The 20,111-nt window shown below is 35.4% G+C and overlaps 1 protein-coding gene across 2 annotated transcripts in view; it reads left to right on the top strand.

Moving 5' to 3' along the window:
- EPC2 (enhancer of polycomb homolog 2) overlaps positions 1 to 20,111 on the top strand; it is a 130,058-nt gene that overhangs the window by 75,857 nt on the left and 34,090 nt on the right. For both annotated transcript variants that reach the window (XM_001915715.6, XM_070240907.1), the window contains one exon: positions 15,639 to 15,784. In XM_001915715.6, coding sequence (XP_001915750.4) covers positions 15,639 to 15,784 — 146 coding nt within the window. The remainder of the gene's footprint in view (positions 1 to 15,638; positions 15,785 to 20,111) is intronic.

Genomic DNA, 20,111 nt, shown 5'->3' on the forward strand with positions numbered 1-20,111 from the left:
GAACTAAGATGGGAGGAGGAGAGTCTGCCTCCTTGGACCTTGATCTTCCTTAGCTGGAACTCCAACTTCTTGCTCTCCAGCACATAGCTATTTGCTTAGCCACTTGACCAGATCTTGAAGTGATGTTTTCAAGAAGGTTTCTCTGCTCTCGAGGAGGAATTTTTATTCTTTTTTTTTTTTTTAAAGATTGGCACCTCGGCTAACAACTGTTGCCGATCTTCCTTTTTTTTTTTTTTTTTTTTTTTAAGAATTGGCACCTGGGCTAACAACTGTTGCCAATCTTTTTTTTTTTTCTGCTTTATCTCCCCAACCCCCCCCCCCCCCAGCCCCTGTACACAGTTGTATATCTTAGTTGCAGGTCCTTCTAGTTGTGGGATGTGGGACGCCACCTCAACGTGGCCTGATGAGTGGTGCCATGTCCGTGCCCAGGATCTGAACCCTGGGCCGCGGCAGCGGAGCGCACGAATTTAACCACTCGGCCACGGAGCCAGCCCCAGAATTTTTATTCTTAATCATAACTTTTTTGAATTTTTTGATTCCTTTTATTTAAAATTTCTTCTTTCTCAGGAGTCAGTTTTGCCCCTTGTGACTCAGACAGCGCATAGTGGGACTTGTACCTCTGCTCAGTATTGTGTGCTGTTGATAAGCACAGTACAGTTTCTCATTAGGGTCTTGGTGCAGACCGGTTTATTACTAGATGCATTGTAGACCACAGAGATGACCCTAGTTTTTGCCCGTTGTTTTGAAAGATGCCCATGACTCTATGCTGGGTGGAAAGAAGAAGTGCAAAGCCCCATGGTCTTTGGATTTTTAAAATGCTCTACTGTCTTTCTGCAAGTTTTTGAAAATAAGGATATGTACATAGTTGACCAATATGTAGAGCTTCTTTGGCAAATCTTCATATTAATGATATTTTCTGAACAAACATAACCAAATATGTTTGAGTGCATTTCTTTTCCTTTAGTCCGGACAGCTTTGTTTAGCCTGTTAGCACTATACACATGTGGTGTTTCTATCTCCTTCATTCATAGTGAATTCTTCAGATCTCTTGGTATGTGAGGTGCATGTTGCATGGATGTGTTTGTGAATATTGATATTGTATTCTCTGGTCACTCCACTTTCAATGGCACATCAGCCCTCTTTTGTCTTTCTTTGCTGGAACCATATTGCCTGGGGCCTGGTAGGGAAAGGAATAACATGAGGGATATTGGCAGACTTGTTTTAAAAAAATTCCCTTCCAAAGTTGCTTCTTTGGAACGGAAATCAAATCATTGTCATCAATAGCACACAATATCCATGAGTGGTGTAAGTCCCTTCCAAAGAACTGAAATTCAGAAATACGTACTCAAGTTAACCTCGTTACTGCAAGTAACCAAAAGAAGGGTGATGTATAAGCCAGACTGCTGCTCTAAATCAGAGGACAGAAAAAACCTAAACTGGACAAGGTCAAGTAATTCAAAGGAAACAGTTTAATACTTTGTTGGAAGATGAACAATATTCTAAGCCCAATGACCACAAGGTATGTGTGTTTGTGAGGAAAACTGTAATGAGCACAAAGTTCTTTTCCTATCCAGAAGTGTTTACAAGTAAAAGTGAATGCTGTCGTACTCAAAATGAGAGACTACAAGGCCCCCTGGACAGGGATTCATCTCTTCATCTACTGTACTTAGCTCTCTACCTGATCCGTTAAGTAAGCACTTAATAAATTGACTTACTGCTCCATCAGGCATTTTGTATGTTTTTCAAACATCTTTTGATTTACTCTGTAAATTGTTTGTCATACCTGTAGGAGATAGGTATTATTTCTAGATAGTACTAAGTATCTTCATATTTTTGACAGCATGGTAAGAAATGGTAGTAGGAAATTATGGAATGAAACCCTTTGAATGCTTTTAGAGATGGAAGGTGGTGATGGTTGGTTGCATGGCAATGTGAATGTACTTAATACCATGAAACTGTACACTTAAAAATGGTTAAGATGATAAATTTTATGTTATGGGTATTTTACCACATTAAAAAAGAAAATTTCTCTTGACTTGCCCCCCGCCAAAAAAACCTGTTTGAATGCAAATTGGACATGAATAGTAACATAAATGTTTATATAATTACGTAGATGGTTGCCTGTGAAATACTTTTATATACATCTCTCTCATTTTATTATTGATTGATTGGTAAGATTTAGAAATAATATCATTCATTTACAAAAAGAGCTGTGACAGAGAATCTGTATCATTTAGGATCTTATAAGAAAAATCAGGACGGGTGATCTAGATAAAATTATTCCTTTTGTCCTCAGTGATACAGATTTGTTGTACAGTCTCTCAGGATGAACATGTGTTTGTAATACACATTAGCTCAGCAACAATCAGTAAAATGGGGAATGGTGTCAGTACTCCATGCAAATTGTCCTCGTTCTTTTATGATTTTTCCTTGCCAAAGGGGGCTGGAATAGTGAGAAAAGAATTAAAATCTTCAGTAGGGAGGGACAAAGGCCTTATCTTGGCTGCTGCACCTGTAAGAGCCCTTTCAACTCTATATTAAGAAAACTAAAAACAATCCCTGCACCTAGGGTTCCTTTCTCAGAGAGGTACACTCCTAGCCTTGCAGAGCTCTTAGCTGGTGGCAGGTTGCATTTCCTCCTGGAGCACCAAAGCAGAGTTCCATTACAACCTGTGTTGTCTCTGCACCTACAAGCCAGTGACTCCGTTCTGTTATTTTGTGCATTTTTAGCGTCCCTTGAGGTAGTAGCCAGCCACTTTCTGAGTGGCTTACCTGGCCATCTAATGTAATATTTACTGTTTGTTTGGACTCTGATAACAATGTTACACAGATTTTCCATAAGCCTGTTATTTTTAATGCACAATTTTATATACTATAAAGGATTCTTTTTTCAGGGAACTCGTATCATAGCGGAAATGCCTGTACTCTTTCATAGTATTAATGTAAATCAAATTATGGTGTTCTATTCTGAATATTGATGAGTAGCTCTTGTTGGTTTTTGTCAGTTCTTGAAAAGATGCAGTGACTTCAGAGGCCCAGAAATAAATTTCTGGCCAAATTCAGACCTCAACTTTTCAGAGCTAGACAATCCTTCAGGATGATTTCATTTTTACACAACAGTTTTCTTGCTGTTAGCTCACATCCTAAGAGTATTTCAAGCATTATCTCTTCATAACCTGCCATATTGATTGTTTTCTTTGTTAATGGGTAATAAAGCCTAAGAGATAGCCAAGAGAGGAGACAGTACCCTAAAGAGTGAAGTTTTGAAAATTGTACTTTTCTAGCAGTCTTTGCTTATCTTTCATACTCTCAAAGTTTTGGAAACCGTTCCTTTTTTTTTTTTTAAACTAATCTAGACTAGGGGCCAGGTGGTAAATGTTTTGGGCTTTGGGGGGCCACATATGGTTTCTACTGCATATTTTTCTTTCTCTTCATTTCTTGTCATCGTTGTCCTCCTCTTCCTCCTCCTCCTCTTTAGAAATGTGAAAACCTTTTTTTTACATTTTCACAGCCTTACGAAAAACCAGCTGCAGGCCAGATTTGTCCCCCAGGCCGTAGTTTGCCCTTCCGTGATCTAGACTATTTTAACTAAAACGATAATTAAAATCCACTGGTGACTTGCTTAGAGTCGCTTTTTTTTTTCCCTCAGGTGGTTAAGACATATAGGAAAAGAAATTATTCATGACATCATCGTCAGTTATTTAACAAGCGCCTACCCCTGCCGTTTATTACTTCTTTTTTGCTTTAAGTTAGAATTTTGTATGTATGGACTCACAGAATAGTAGAAATAGTTATTCCTAAGTGTGACCATGGCTGGATAAATGGCTATTTACTTTTTTTTTTAAAACTATGAGTTAATTTGAAAAGTTTTTGCAGATTCTGTTGAAGCATTTGCAACTTTAAGTTTTACAAATCAAAAGCACATTGGTTACAAATCAGTCTTAAGAAAATAAGCTAGAGAAGTAAATGTAGCACCTCTAACATGGAAGGTCTTAACCTTCAGAGCAACAGAAAGAAGTACTCTTTTTTTTGTGCAGTATACTACTGTAGTTTCCAGTTATTCATAGTTGGGACCTCTTTAAACTAAAAACCATGATTTCTGTGTATGCTGATTATTAAGGGCATTAATACTAAAAAGACCTATAAAATTGTATTGTACTTTACTTTCACTTCTGCTAAATTACAGGATAGTCTTGATCTACTAATGGAGTAGAGTTGAGTAGTAATAGCAGCCTACCTTTAAGGAGTACTTTTACTCTGTACTGGACATTATGATATGCACAAATTATTTCATTTAATCTTGACAATCTTATGAGATAGGTGCTTTTGTTAGCCTTGTTTTACAGCCACTAATCTCTTCTCCATGTTTATAATTTCGTCATCCCAAGAATGTTATATAAATGGATCTACAGTATTTAACCTTTTGGGATTGGGTTTTTTTTTTTTCAAGATTGGCCCTGCACCAACATCTGTTGCCAATCTTCCGTTTTTTTTTTTCCTCCCCAAAGCTCCAGTACATGGTTGTATATCCTAGTTGTAGGTCATTCACATTCTTCTGTGTGGGATGCTGCCATAGCATGGCTTGATGAGTGGCATGTAGGTCTGTGCCCAGGATCTGAACTGGCAAACCCCAGGCTGCCAAAGCAAAGCCCGCAAACCTAACCACTTAGCCACAGGCCAGACCCAGGATTGGCTTTTTTTCACTCAGTGTAATTCCCTTGAGATTTACTCAGTTGGCGCATGTGTCATTAGTTTGATTCTATTTATTGCTGAGTATAATTCCATGGTATGGGTGTACTGCAGTTTGTTTAACCCTCCACCTGTTGAAGGACATTTGAGTTGTTTCCAATTTTTGGCTATTATCAATAAAGTTGGTATGAACATTCGTGTGCATGATTTTGTGTCAATATAAGTTTTTATTTCATAAATGTAGTTTTGTGTAAATATGTATCAGTTTATCTGTTCTGTTGATAGACTTTTTTTTTCCTAATGTTTTGCTCTTGTGAATAACGTAGCAGTAGATGGCCTTGTCCATATATGTCTCCTTGTCCACATTTATGAGAGCCATGGGATAGACCTAAAAGTGAAATTGCCAGGTCTTATAGAATGTGCATGTTTCACTTGACTAGATTTTGCAGAATTGCTCTCCAAACTAATTATACCATTTTGTTTTCACCAGTAATGTGTGTGAGTTCTTGTTTCTCATATTTTTACCAATACTTGTTATTGTCAGACTTTACAATTTTTGCAAATTTGATGGATATAAAATGACATTTGTTGATTTAAATTTGTTTTTCACCAATTACAAATGAGGTTAAGCATCTTTTTATGTGAGTTACCTCTTCATATCTTTGGGTCCATTTTTCTCTGCATCATTTTCTTATTGATTTTTTTTAGAGATTCTTTATATATTTTAGGTATTATCGTTTTAAAAACTTTTATTATGGAAAATGTTCCAATATATTCAAATGTAAAAGGAATAGTATAATGAACTGCCTTGTACTCATCACTCAGCATTGCCAATATTGTTCCTCTATACCTACACCTTTTTCCCCTACCCCATGATTTTATAGCTAATCCAAATCATTTTCTGGGAATTTTTCACCATAATCACAATATCGTTTTCACACCATCCCTTAAAAGAAAAACAGCATGTTTTTAATATTATCAAATATTTAGTCAGTATGCACGTTTCTTGACTGTCCTATAAATATCTCTCTCTTTCTCCCTTTTATCTCCTTGAAAAAAAAAAGTTTTTTTGAATTGGGATCCAGAAAACTTACATCGGTTGTTACAGTTGGTTGATACAGTTGGTTTCTTAAGACTCTTAACTGGGAATCAAGCATTTATCTTGCTTTTCTATGAACTGTATCTCAGGATCTCTGAATAGTTGAAGAGAGGGAAATTTCTCTTTATACAGGTATTCCAGCTAAAATAAAACAAGAAGGAATGATAGAATATCACTATTTTCCAAATCCTAATGAATTAATAGATAAAGGCAATGATCATTAATAGTTGCCAACATCACAAAAGGAGAGACAACAAAAAATTACATACTTTCTGATGGAGGTTGGTTTCTTATTACCCTCTAAAGCTGAATGTGAGGATGTTTATTTCTTTTGTTTTAGAATCATGGATCATGCATTTACACATATTTTTATTATGTTTTCAATCTATTGCATTATTATCCCTATTGATATGAATATTTACTGCTGTATAGCCAGTAGGGAAAAAAACGTTATTCAGGTTAGCTTCTGAGTCCTTTTGACATGACTCTACCATACCAGAAAGTAAGAAAGCTAAGGTGTCTTAGGCTCATCTTGTATATTTTCTGGCCCAGATCTGACAGCATCTATTTCTCCAAGGATCTCTCGTTCTTTTTATTGAGAAGTTGTATTTGGTGACTACAGTCTAGGCGCTAAAGGGTGTTCGTTGCTAGTTAGCCATTGTCTTTAGGACCTTTTAATGGACCTCCCTGGGAAATAACGTACTTTTAAATTTTAAAAGGTAAAATACATCATGAATTTATACTAATATTTCTTACTCTAATTCAAGACTACAGGGTTTTACCCTACACACAACTTTCTTCCACATCTTATCAGTTCTCGAGGACGGTTACATAGTTCTCATGCTTTATCCCACCTTATACCACAATAGTCTCAGGAAAATAATGCCAACACCTCCACTAACAATATAATCACCAAAACCACTTTACAGGTTTTTGGTGGTTGCTTGGTTTTTGCTTTTAGTCTTTAGAGTATTTCCCACTAGAAATGTCACTTTACTGTATTTTAAAGGTACTTGCAATAGAACTCAAATGACAATTGGATTTATTTTTTCCATTTAATTTTTATTCTTAGGGAATTCCCCCAAGATTTTACTGTTTCATAGTTATGTAAACTATTGATATGGTTGTAAAAGTGATCTTATACCACAGTGTATATTCAAAGAAGTCTAGTTACTATCCTGTGGCCCCCCCCTCCCATTTCTAGTCCTTCCTTCCCCTTATAATAACCCTTTCTTAAAATTTTATGGTTTGGGATATTAATCTTTTATTCAAAGATTGATGAGTAGACCAATGGAAGGAAAAAAGAAGCTGGAAACACACCCCCACACAATATGTAGAAATCTGACATATGACCAAAGAGATACAAACTCATATAATGTGTAATATATATAATATTTAAAGACATATAAATCAGAGGGGAAAAGGATGGAAATATTTGGTAAGTAGTGCTGGGACACTTGGTTATCCATATGGGAAAAAATTAAAATAAAAATAAGGAATATTGGGCTGGCCCAGTAGCGTAGTGGTTAAGTTTGTGCAGTCCACTTTGGCGGCCTGGGGTTCTTGGGTTTGGATCCCAGGCGCAGACCTACTCACTGCTCATCAAGCCTTGCTGTGGTGGAGTCTCACATACAAAAATAGAGGAAGATTGACACAGATGTTAGTTCAGTGACAGTCTTCCTCAAGCAAAAAGAGGAAGCTTGGCAACAGATGTTCACTCAGAGCCAGTCTTCCTCACCAAAAAAAAAAAAAAAAAAAGGAATAGATATGAAAAGCAAAATATTAACAGATTTAGAAAAAAATATGTGACGGAAATTTTATGACCTAAGGATAATTCTTAAGACAAAGAGCAGAGACTATAAAGGGAAGATTGATAAATTACACTATATTAAAATTTAAAGTTTTTATACAACAAAGGAATCATAAATGAAAACAAACCACCGACTAGGAGAAGATATAAATGCATTCCTTTCAGGCAAGTTGGAGTAGAGGAAAAACAACGTGGGCTTCTGAGTCCCAACAGACATGGGTTCAAATTCTGTGACCAGGTGTAAACTAATTAAAAAACCTCTAAAATCTCAATTTCAGTGTATGCAAACTGTAGATACAAATACCATACCTTTCAGGGGTTTGTGAAGATTAGAGAAAATGTAGATAAAGCATACATTTAGAGATAATAGGAATTGCATCCATGGCAACCATTGTTATGAGTAATTGTAATTTACGGTACTTACAAGCAGCAACTGAATTAGGGTTTTATTAAGCTACAAGAACTGGAAATGTTTAGGGCTACAAACAAATTGAAGGAAACAAAGCTTTGCTTTAGCACTTAAAACCTTGAAATAAACTGTATTCACCATTGTGGAAACATTTTTTTTTGCAAAGAATAAAGTATTTTAAAGAGCCACTTTTAATTGTAAAGTTGGTGATCAGTCAAATATCTAAAGCAATAAAGATGGAATTAGTGTAAAGATTCTTAATACTAGTGTACTGGAATTGGAATTCTTTTACTTTTTTCCTCCTAGTTTCTGTTACTTCACAGCTTTGGTCTTCCATGGGCCATATTAGCATAAATTGCATCTTTTTACCTCTTTGCTCCCATCATTAACATTCTTATTGTCTCTGTGGGTTTTGTTTTTTTTTTAGTTTTTAAATTTACATTTTATTCTTTTATCAAAGTAATACATTTATCAATAGGCTTTGTTAATTTTTTTTTCCTTTCCAAAAGGACAGTCTCCTCCCCATTCTGAAAGGCAACTACCTTCAAATCCTTTTTACTTGTTTGTTTAGGTATTTATCTTCATATTTCTAAATAATGGGCCTATATAACTATCTTTTAAAATTTTTTTAATATTATCTCTTGACTTCTGACCATTTAAAATGAGAATTTACTTCTCTTCTTTTCTCTACTTAACCCACTTTGGCTGTCCCATTTTTTTGACTATAGTTACGTTACTAAATGTATTAGTGTAGTTAGTGTATGCAATATAATCATTCTGCAAATATTAACGGCTGAGACAAGTGCTTAACAGTGATTACATTTCTTTTAATTCACCACAAATTCTCTAGCAGATGTATAACTCTCTTAATGTGTTCAGTCAAATAATCTCTCAGGTTTTTTTCTTTTGTGGACATTTTTTCCTGGAACCATTCTTTTTGCTACTGTACTCTGGACTGGTTGCTCTCAGAGTTGCTGTATGCTTATCATTGATCATCTTGGGAATTTCTTTGCTTCTTTCATGGGTTAATTTCCCCACTTCCTGGATTCCATGCTTTCCTCCCTTTAGATTTACTCCATTCTAATGGAGGACATCTTCCAGTATCTTTTTTTTGAGGCATTGCGTGTCTGAAAGTATTTTTATTCTACCCTCATATTTGATAGACAGTTTGGCTGGGTAGAGTTTTAGGTTGGAAACTTTAATCCTTCTGACTTTTGAGCATCTGTGCCATTGTCTTCTAACTTCCATTGTTGCTATTGAGAAATCTGATGTTCTTTATTTTTTTGCTATTATAATTTTAAATTTTAATTTTTTTGTTCTCTAAATATTCCTTTTATATAGTATCCTGTTTCTCTTCTTGTTTCATAGATGCAGTACCATCTCTGTGAGGATATGTATTTCCTTCCCCTTCCATTGTCTTTGTTTCCTCTGAGTTCCTTTTTTTAAGTTTGTTTTGCTGCCTCTTCTCAAATGTCTTTATTACTTGACTATCCATTTATATTTGAGTGAGCTCATTTATCTGGTGGTGTTTTTTAGATCAGCTTTCCCATAAAGTAATTCTTTAATCTTATTCCTAGGTAGCTGACAAGTGTTTTCGTTTTTTAGCTGAGTTGGGGGATGGGGATTAGGGAGTAACATGGCAGTGGTAGGAGAGTTCATGGTTCAACATGTAGAGTTTCTCTTAATCTTTCTCCTTTGGTGTGGAGCCTTGTACTTTGCATAAATGTGTCTGGTGCTCCAGAGTCCACAGGCTCTCTGAATCAACCCTTGCAGATTAAGCCTTTGAGTCTTCTACAATTTGGGAGGAAAAGTAGTTGCCTAATTGGGTAAGGGAAAGGTCTAATTATCCATATAACCAATCTTCCTGTTTTCAGAAGTGTCCTACCCCCTCTTTCAGAGAGTAACTGTTGATTTCAACTCTCTAAGTCTTTAGGTGGGGATGGGGAGTTTTCCTCTTTCTTGTGTCATCCCCCTTACCCCTAGCCATTTTATATTTCAGTGTTCTTTTGTTTGCTAATGTGTCTTTTATAAGTCTGAAAATTGGATTGATAATTCTTACCTGCTCATTCTTGTCATCTCTGAGGATATATGCCATTTGAAAGAAAAAAAATTGCTTTGCCTTTATGTTAATGATATTTCAAGACTTTCTGCCTTATTTAACCAGAAGACATCTTTATGTTTATATTTCTATTAGAGGAAATCTGGCCCAGATATGCTTTAAACCCTGAACCACTTTATGGGTCACTGATCACCTATGGTTTGGCTCTATGAAAGTAAATTACTCATCTGTGGTCCATTTCCTTTGTTATGGAATGTCACATGATATCAAGTATGGCATAGGAGGGTCCACAGACACATAGACACAGGGAATTAACATCTGTAAATACAGAAATGGGTTTTTGTGAAGAGTTCTAAATTCACAGAATTAAGGTAGGGAAATTAATCAGAGTTTGTACAAATCCTTGAATTTAAAGCACTTTTGTTTGGACTTCATTCACTGTGTAAGAGAGTACATATGCCACATGTGCTCTTGCATCCTAGTTGTGTAAATAACAAGAGGGAAGAAGGTGAGTGAAATAAACTCTGGTCGTTGAGTATGTATAATCTTAGGGGCCATATGATGGAGACTGAAGTATAGAAGTTAGAATGTTCTGGAGTGAAAAAAGCATAACCACTTATAAAATAGATTTGTGGGGCTTTAGAAGGGCAAAAAATAACATTCTTTTCCCTTTCTACTTTGGAACTAATTGAGAAACAGACATAGACATACAAAATTTCAGCTTTATTACTAATAAAAGTGGTGTTAGAAGGCAAGACATATATAGCCTGAATGGACAAACTTACTCCACCATTGGTTGGTAACTGATGGAGCAGGTCTCCCCATACAGGGGAAAAGTTGGCCTCTGTGCTTACCACGCAGTAATGTAATGCTAGAATGCAGCCTCTCCAAAAGAAGGAAGAACCACGAAAGAACATGTACCCCCAGGTGTTGAGCTGATAGGTCCTTCTCCCAAGGTCACTAATCAGTTTAAGTCATTTCTTCCTTGGCTGAGGAGAGAGTTAAGTGGTGGAAAGAAACTGAAAGTATTCCTCCTGTACTTTTTCCTCCTGGAGATTTGAGTAGAAATGTGGGGAACAAGTGTTTCCCCTTAACATATAACGTATAATGGGCATATTATGTAGTAATAATAATAATAATTCATAGTCATAATAATATCATGAAGTAATGGTTGGTAATTGACCCATCATGTGCTGCATTGAATTACATGCCACTCACTTTGTGCCATGGTTGGTAAAACCCCATTTAATCTGAAAACTTCTTGCTGTTTTTTGGCTCAGAGAAATTTTCTTGTATTCTTTCTTTTCCTGGATTCTCTGTATTTTCATTCCATTAGATAGCTATGCCTCTTTAATACTTGCATATGAATACAGTCATGCACCACATAATGACGTTTACGGTCTGCATATACAGCGGTGGTCTTACAGGATTAATACCCTACAGCTTATACGTGTAGTAGGCTATACTGTCTAGGTTTGTGTAAGTGCACTCTAGGATGTTCACACAATGATGAAATCACCTAATGATGCATTTCTCAGAATGTACCCCCATCGTTATGTGACGCGTGACTGTATATCCAAACAAAAGACAATCCAAGGGACTTTGAAAGATAATTTTAACTGGAAGTAATATTTGCTTTACCAGCTAATTGTAGACCAATTCTCTTCTGTATATTCTCTAAGCTGTAACCAGTCAACTTGTAAATGCTTTCTTTATATACTCAAACAGCAGGATATACTTACTTCCCTACCTACACAGAAGCTGTCGCTCCCCCTGCCAGAAAGCAACTACATTTCCCTGAACAGTGGTATCCAGCCAATGCTTACTGCAGGGAACTTTCTGATCTGCTTTCCTTCCCACTTCCTCATTCCTTTTCCTGGTGAACGTGCACACTCTCCAGTTCCCTCGTTTTTCTCTTTTTATTATTTACTGCTCAGTTAACTTCACCATAGGAAGCCTTCTACACACACACACAGACACATGCCCTTATTAACCTTGTTCTTATCTTAATTCTGTTGATCAACTGCATAAAGAAATTTTCAACCTCCTGCCTGCTTCCTCTCCCTCTTTTTTAGCGGGGGAAGGATTGTTTTGCTTGTTTTGTTTGGTTGACTGGCTTGTGAAACTAACTCACTATTTTTAAGATTTATTTTTTAACTGGAAAAAGCTTTCTGGCTTTCAAAAAACTTACAGAAAATACTTTGTAGTTTAAAAGAATCTCTTCTTGTATGGTTAAGAAATGCTGTTTTTGTTCAACAGCTTTTACCCGCTCTTTTTTTCTTTTAAGTGCTGTGCAGGGAGTATACAAGTATGGCTAAAGTAATCACTGCTTTTAAACAATTTGTTTTTTTGTCTGGTAGAGGAGATAATCCATATAATATGAGATAAAGAGAGGTATGGATGAAACACACTATAGGTGTTTGAAAGCAACAGAATACCTGAATCTATAATGATACTCTTGTATAGTTTTTGAATGGAAAAAAATGGTAGTGTTAGAAAACTTAGTGCTAGTGCAAGTCTTTGCCCTGGTTCTGATTTAACACATTGTCAGACCTCCTATCAATTCTCACTATTAATTTTTCTGAACTATTTCTTCTTGCTCCTTCCCCTGCCTCACAAGCCAGGGCTCTGGCTTTTGTAAGAGTAGCATAAGAAGATAGAGCAGATAGGAGGTGGAGGAATGAGAGGTGAGTAGGATTAGGTATGTGTGTAGAAGATGGACATGTAACATTTGCATATATAGCCTAGCTCTTGAACTTCGACAACTTGTGTTAACTTAGAAATTTAGTATGTCAGCTTAACTCTACTTGACGTGTTTTAAAACCTCTCTTCTTCTAAAATTTAAAATGTCCTCTAGTTCTATCAGATACCTGATTTTATTAACTATTTGTTTTTGGTCTGTGGACTAAAGGCAGATCATTAACTCTCAGGATGTCCATTTACAAATACAACATTGCTATGTAGAAGAAGAGTAATTTTTAGTGATCTGTATAGTTTATGTGGTCCGCATCATCTGTCACTGAGTTTCATGCAGATTGGATTGACTTTTTAAAAGCATACTCTTGAATTATTGATAATTGTATAATAAAAACAATACATCAAGATAGGGAAAAATAAATTTTATTTTCAGGAATATTTTAAATGAGTCATACTTATAAAATGTTCTGTGTCATTAGTTCATCAATAGCTATAACTTGTCTGATTTGTTAACTGTATTGTATACTGTGTGATACAAGTTTAAATGCAATAAAATTTTTACAAATTTTAGAATGTAAGACTCATTGGGAGATAAAATGCTAATCAGACTGGTTGTGACAGTTAATTTAGTATGCATAAAGCACTTTGAACGCTTCCTGGCCAATAATGAACTTGTGTATAAGGTTATATGTGTTAGCTAACTTTTTGTTTTTGTTGTTGTTACATAGTGGTATAATTTTTTTAAACAATCAATCAGAATTCGAATTTTTGCAGTTTAGTCATATGCTTTGTAATCAGTTATTTTTGCCTTTAAATATTTTATGCCCATCAGTACTATCTGTAGTGGGAGCCTGATTTTACTAAAATTATACACGTCTGTTCCTGTTACTGTGTTACAGACTACCTTTAAGAATGTCATGCTGAATCTGATAATGCCAGGACATTTCACACAGTGTGAATGTAGGATATTCATTGGTGTGTAGGCAGCCTTTAAATAACCAACCTGTTAGTGATTGGTATTTCTTTGATTGCCTGGCCCTAAATCTTCACATGTGATTTCAACATATACTTTGTGGCACTTTAGTTTTTTTCTCCCTTTATATTTTAAGAATTAGTACATGTGCGTGCTTAAAATCTTGAACAATAAAGAAAAATTTTTAGTTCTCTCCCCCATCCTTGAACCCTTACTCCACATCCCTCCCAGAAGTAGAGAACTATTACTAATTTCTTGTGTATCTTTCCAAAAATATTCTGTGCACTTATAAGCATGTATATATATTTTTTCTCCTTACATTTAAACCATATCTTAGTGCACTGTATACACTATTCTGTACCTTATTAGCTTTTTTCGCTTAATGTTGATGAAGATTAGTTTCACTCCGTATCGGTATACATATGTCATGGTCATTCATTCTCAGGGCTTCAGTCTATTCCATGTATGTAGAAACTGTTATTTATTTATCTAATCCCACATGCATTGCTTGTTTAATGTTTCTTCTTACAATATCATAACTAATATTCTTGTATGTATATCTTTGTTTCTGTGTAAGTTTATCTATAGGATAAATTCCTAGAAATAAAATTGCCGAGTCCAAGAATATGTATTTTTAATTTAACTAAATACTAGTTTATAAATTTCTCCTCAGTGTTTGAGAAGGTCTCCTTCCCTCATTCATTCCAAAATAGTGTATTATCAAGTTTTAGATCTTAGTCTATCTGATGAGTGGAACATATTATCTCATAATTGTATTTGCATTTACCTAATCAGTTTTATGGCTTCTGAGCTTCTACCTTCCCATACAGCAATTTCCCCCTGCATTTTCTTCTAGTATTTCTATGTGTTTTATTTTTTACTATAAAATTCTGTTCAATATATCATTTATTGATATTAGGAGTGAGGTAAGAATCCAGCTTAACTTTTTTGAAGATAATTAGTCTATCATGCCATCAGTCCCCCTTTTTTTTATTTTTGTGAGGAAGATTCGCCCTGAGCTAACATCCATTGCCAATCCTTTTCTTTTTTTTGGCTTGAGGGAGATTAGCCCTGAGCTAAGATCTGTGCCACTCTTCCTCTACTTTGTTTGTGGGACATCTCCACAGCATGGCTGATGAGTGGAGTAGGCCCACACCTGAGATCTGAACTTGTGACCGTGCATAGAACTTTAACCACTTGGCCATGGGGCCAGCTCTCTCTTTTTTTTTTTTTTTTTTTAATAAAGATTTTATTTTTTTCCGTTTTCTCCCCAAAGCCCCCTGGTACATAGTTGTATATTCTTAGTTGTGGGGCCTTCTAGTTGTGGCATGTGGGATGCTGCCTCAGCGTGGTTTGATGAGCAGTGCCATGTCTGCGCCCAGGATTTGAACTGACGAAACACTGGGCTGCCTGCAGCGGAGCGCGCGAACTTAACCACTCGGCCACGGGGCCAGCCCCCTGGCTCTCTTTTTTTTAACAATCTGTTTTATCCTCAGTGACTTGAAATACCATTCCCATCATATACTTTGTACTTGAGTTTATTTCTGGATTCTTAATTTTGTTCCATATCTTCTCATGATGCAACCAAACTACCTTCTTGATAAATACGTATCTTTTTTATAATTGCTGCTTTTCATTTTATATTTTAGCACGTATTTATGATCTTTTATTTTTAAAATAAGAAATTAGTCTTACTGTTTTTACTGTTCTTTAAACTTTAAATCATATATAAATTAAAATTTATTTTTTCTTCCACTGTGCACTTAGTCTCTGGAACCAATTTTTAGATGTCTGTTCTTGAGCTTCTCTTTGGTCAATGCATTATACTTTAAGAGTGTTCTGTGGTCAAATATAAACACTATATAATTTCTCAGTTTGAAGAATTTTTCTTTTCTTTTCTAGCCTTTAATCTAGACAACGAGCAACCAGATTATGATATGGATTCAGAAGATGAGACCTTATTAAATAGACTTAACAGAAAGATGGAAATTAAGCCTTTGCAATTTGAAATTATGATTGACAGACTTGAAAAAGCCAGTTCTAATCAGGTACTGTACCTTGTAAAAATATCTCTTGTCTTACAATTAATCCAGTTAGCTTTATTTTGCATTTTCTTTAGACCTAAGTATATTGCATTTTACTATCTCTTGAATTTCTTTTCCTGACGTCCTAGAATTTCTGTTTACAGTATTCCATGAACTGAATACTTAAGCATAATTTCTTTGAATAGGAGTGTGAAGAGTACTGTTCTGACTTTTTCTTGTTTGGATATAAAAATAACACTAGTTACAATATTATAATACCTTATTGATCCATTTCATAGGTCTTTTTTGGTGCTTCAATAACTAAATTTGCTTGGTTGGGTCTCTGAGGCAGGCATCTCATATCAAATCTTTCTTATGTGCTCAGATTTATATTAAGGTCCTCTTAGTACCATTTTAAATGTATTTTAGTTTTACTTATTTATATATTATTTAGTTTTACTTATTTATATATTTAAAGTTTTAAGTGAAGGAAAAATTATTCAAAGTAATAAAGACTTCTCTTTAGTGGGACATTCTATATATAGTATAGAGAATTCAAAATGGTATGGTCTTTCTGGAAAGCAGTTAGGCACTGTATGTCAGTAACCTTAAAATGTTTATACTTTTTGATTTAGTAACCCTATCTCTAGGAATCATTCTTAAGAAAAATAATTAGTAGGGCCAGCCCCATGGTCGAGTGTTTAAGTTCGCACGCTTTGCTTTGGTGGCCCAGGGTTTCACCGGTTCCCATCCTGGGCGCAGACATGGCACCACTCATCAAGCCATGCTGAGGCGGCATCCCACATAGCACATCCAGAAGGATCTACAACTAGAGTATACGACTGTGTACTGGAGGGCTTTGGGGAGGAGGAGAAGAAGAAGAAAAGAAGATTGGCAACAGATGTTAGCTTAGGTGCCAATCTTTAAAAAAGAAAAAATTAGTGAAAATGTCAAAGATTTTTGAACAGGGGTATCAGAATAACTTATAAATTGTAGGGTGGAATATCATACAGCCATTAAAAATCATTATTTTGCTGGATATCTAATGCCACAGGAAATTGCTCATTATATCATGTTAGATTTCAAAAACAGGATACAGAATTGTTTAAGTGAAAAACTGAATAAACGTTAAGTATTTACATTTATATGTGTGCATAGAAAAGAAGAACAAGAAAGTACAACAGGATGCCAACAATGGTTGTATTAGGTGCTGGAATTATTGGTGATTCTTGTGTTCTTTATTCTGTTTTTCTGTTTTCAAAATTTACTATAATAAGCATGTGTTGATATTGCAATTAGATTTTAAAATTTTTTAAAAATAATTGTTGGCATGACTGTGTGGTATATAATATACTAATTGTTATTAATATAGAAAGAAGTTACAGATATAGATAAATAAGCTTTTTACAGTAGACTGTTAAAAAGGTTTCACTAGTTTATCCATACAAATTTTTTTTCCCCTCAACTCCCTAGTTCTTTAAATCCTTGAAGCATTACCAGCTTTTCAGAACATTTCCCAAATTTTTCCATTGTGAAATGATTTTGCTGCATATTTATAGCCTTTCTGCTGGTCTTTCCCCCGCACTTTGATGGCAACTATTATCTAGTGTGCTATCCGAAGAAATACATTGAAAGCTGAATTTTGTAAAATTCAATTTAATTGATTTTTTGAGAGATTATTTTACTTGGGTTTTTTAATTGGAAATTTATTTTAATTATCAAATTAATATTCATTATAATTAACACTCACAGTTTTCCTAGGATTTTGATCATTGGCATCAGATATACTCTCAGTTTTTCTTCTTTATATGCAAATTTTCCTAGCAATCCAAGGCTTGATCGGTCTTTTGGTATTTCTCCTATTTTCCATGGTTACTCTGAAATTACTCATGGTGGCTGAAATTATATCATCACAAGCCTTCAGCTCTCTGTTCTGTAATTTGCTTTCTGTCATTCAGTCAGTAATCTTTATTTAGTGCTCAAGTGAACAAGACACGTGGCAGAAGTTCTGCCCTTGTGGCCTTTATTATCTAAGTAGGGACAGGATAAACAAAAAGCATGTAAACAATACACTTAACAATCCACATATATTCAGCACCATCCTATTTTAGTTCTCTTTGCTCGGTGACAAGCTCCCAGGCCTAAAACAACTGGCTAGGCTCAGAGCATGGTAGCATCTGCTTTCAGCAGTGGAGATAAAGGTGGAGGCTTTGACATAGGAACAAGATAATGATCCTGTTATTAGAACTGAGGATTAAAGATACCAAAAGGCTGTCGTCATTCTAAGTCCTTGATCTGTGAGTTCATAGATCTCTTTATTTTCCCTTTTTGGGGGCTAGGATAGTACCAGACCCCAGGGCGACGAATCACATTTGTGGTTAAACTGGTATTTATTAGGTAGGTAGAGAAAGACATAAAAGATGGACTGAGGCAAAGCTTCTGCCCCCATTATTCTGTGGAGGCTATGGCAATGAAGTCGTTATTGAAAACTTCTGTGGCCAAATACTGTGATTATTTTCAGCCTCCCTCTGTTTATCTTATTTGAGCACTCCTTATTTCTTGAAGCTGTCAGCACCTTTGGTCTTTTGAATACAATTCATTCCCTTCTGGTTTTCGTATTATTTTCCATGACCATTCCTTCTAATTTTCTTTTGCTCACTCCTTTTCATTTAACTCCTGCAAACATACAGGCGTACAAGGAAGAGTTAGAATTAGAAACTTAGGGACTAAAGGAAAGGGATAAAAAACACATAACTCTGTGAGTTTTGTGAGTCCCTGGAAAGATCAGGAAATACAGTACAGGATCATCTGGAGGTAAGGGAGCAAGTTAAGTTTTGTAAAGGTTAAACTTGAGAGGTCTGTGGACCATCTAGGTGGAGATGCCAACAGGCAGCACAAAAAGAGAAACGAGAAATCCTGGAACTTGAGAAAGAGGTCAAGGCTAAAAGTGTGTGTATTGTTACACCCACAAAAATGCTCACTGAGGTGATATTATCCCAAAATACACAGGATAAGTATACCAAGGACAGAATTTCAAGACGCCCTGATATTTCTGGAATATTTCATCTTCAATCATCTCTTTTCTCATTTCTTCAGTCTTTCTCTCTTTGCTCAAAAATGTGCCAAGAGTTCTTGTTTCCAAGAGAACCCTTTCATTTGACCCATCTGGGTCAATAAACTACCACTCAATGTCTCTTCCCTTTTTTTGTCACAGGTAAATTTTCAAAAGATTAGCTGTACTGTTTACCTTTTACTCACACCGCCATCCATTTTAGGTTATTTAAGATCACCAATGGCCTCCTAATTGTTATCCAGGAGGCTCTTTTCAACCTGTATCCTACTTAATATCCCTGTAGTATTGGATGCTGTTGACCTCTACGTTTCCTGATTCTTGTCGTCTTCTTTCTTCTTCTCCTCTTCCATTGCTCCTCTACCTCTTATTTGTTCCTATTTCCTTTGGTATCTGTCCTCAGAATTTATTTTTGTGTCTTAAGCTACCAACGCAGGCACTCCTAGGTGGTGTGTTTTGTGAGACTCATCTGTCTTACTGCACTGATACTCAGTTCTGGAGTTCTTCCTTTGTTCTCTTATTGTTTCATTTGTATTTGTCTTACAATAGTTGCCATATTGTAAATTTCTTTAAGTAGTGGATTTGTCTTAAGAGTTTTTTTCCTTATCTTCCCCACAACCTATAACACAATTATGGGCTGATAGTAGTTGATTATTAACCACTTATTGCTTAATTGACTGTTTTATATATAAAAAAACATTAATTTTTACATGTAATTTACTCATTTGTATATTAAAAATGTACTTACTAAAATTGCTAGACCATGAGTTTTGTATATAAACAAACAAAATGATCCTTATCCTCATGGAGCTAGTAGCAGTCTAGAAGAAAAGCCCATGTAGCAGGATAATTTTTATCTCCCCGTCCCCAAATGCCCCAAATAAGTAAATCAAGTAAGTCACACAACTCAGAGGTGTCTTGAAAATAATAAATTTACCGCAGATCTTTTTGCCAGTTAAATGCTAGTTTCCACACTTTGTAGTTGATGGGTGGAAGTGATAAATGGCAGAACTTTTTTCTTAGGGTATAAAAGTAGTAGGATTCTGATTTTGTGGATTTTTAATCATGTGGCAATTTGATTACTTTATCAGCAGATAGTTCTTGCCCACCTGAATTGATCCGGTCACCATGATAATAGATAGGCAGTGATATTAGTTGCCTTAGAATGGCTACAAAAATAATTTTTAAAGAATGATTAAAGCCAAAGTTATACAATAAAATAAAAATTTGTCGTATAATATAAAAACAGCAGTTGACTAAGAAAATACAGTTAAGGTTGGG

The sequence above is a fragment of the Equus caballus genome, chromosome 18, assembly GCF_041296265.1.
Source record: "Equus caballus isolate H_3958 breed thoroughbred chromosome 18, TB-T2T, whole genome shotgun sequence".
Classification (NCBI taxonomy): Eukaryota; Metazoa; Chordata; class Mammalia; order Perissodactyla; family Equidae; genus Equus; species Equus caballus.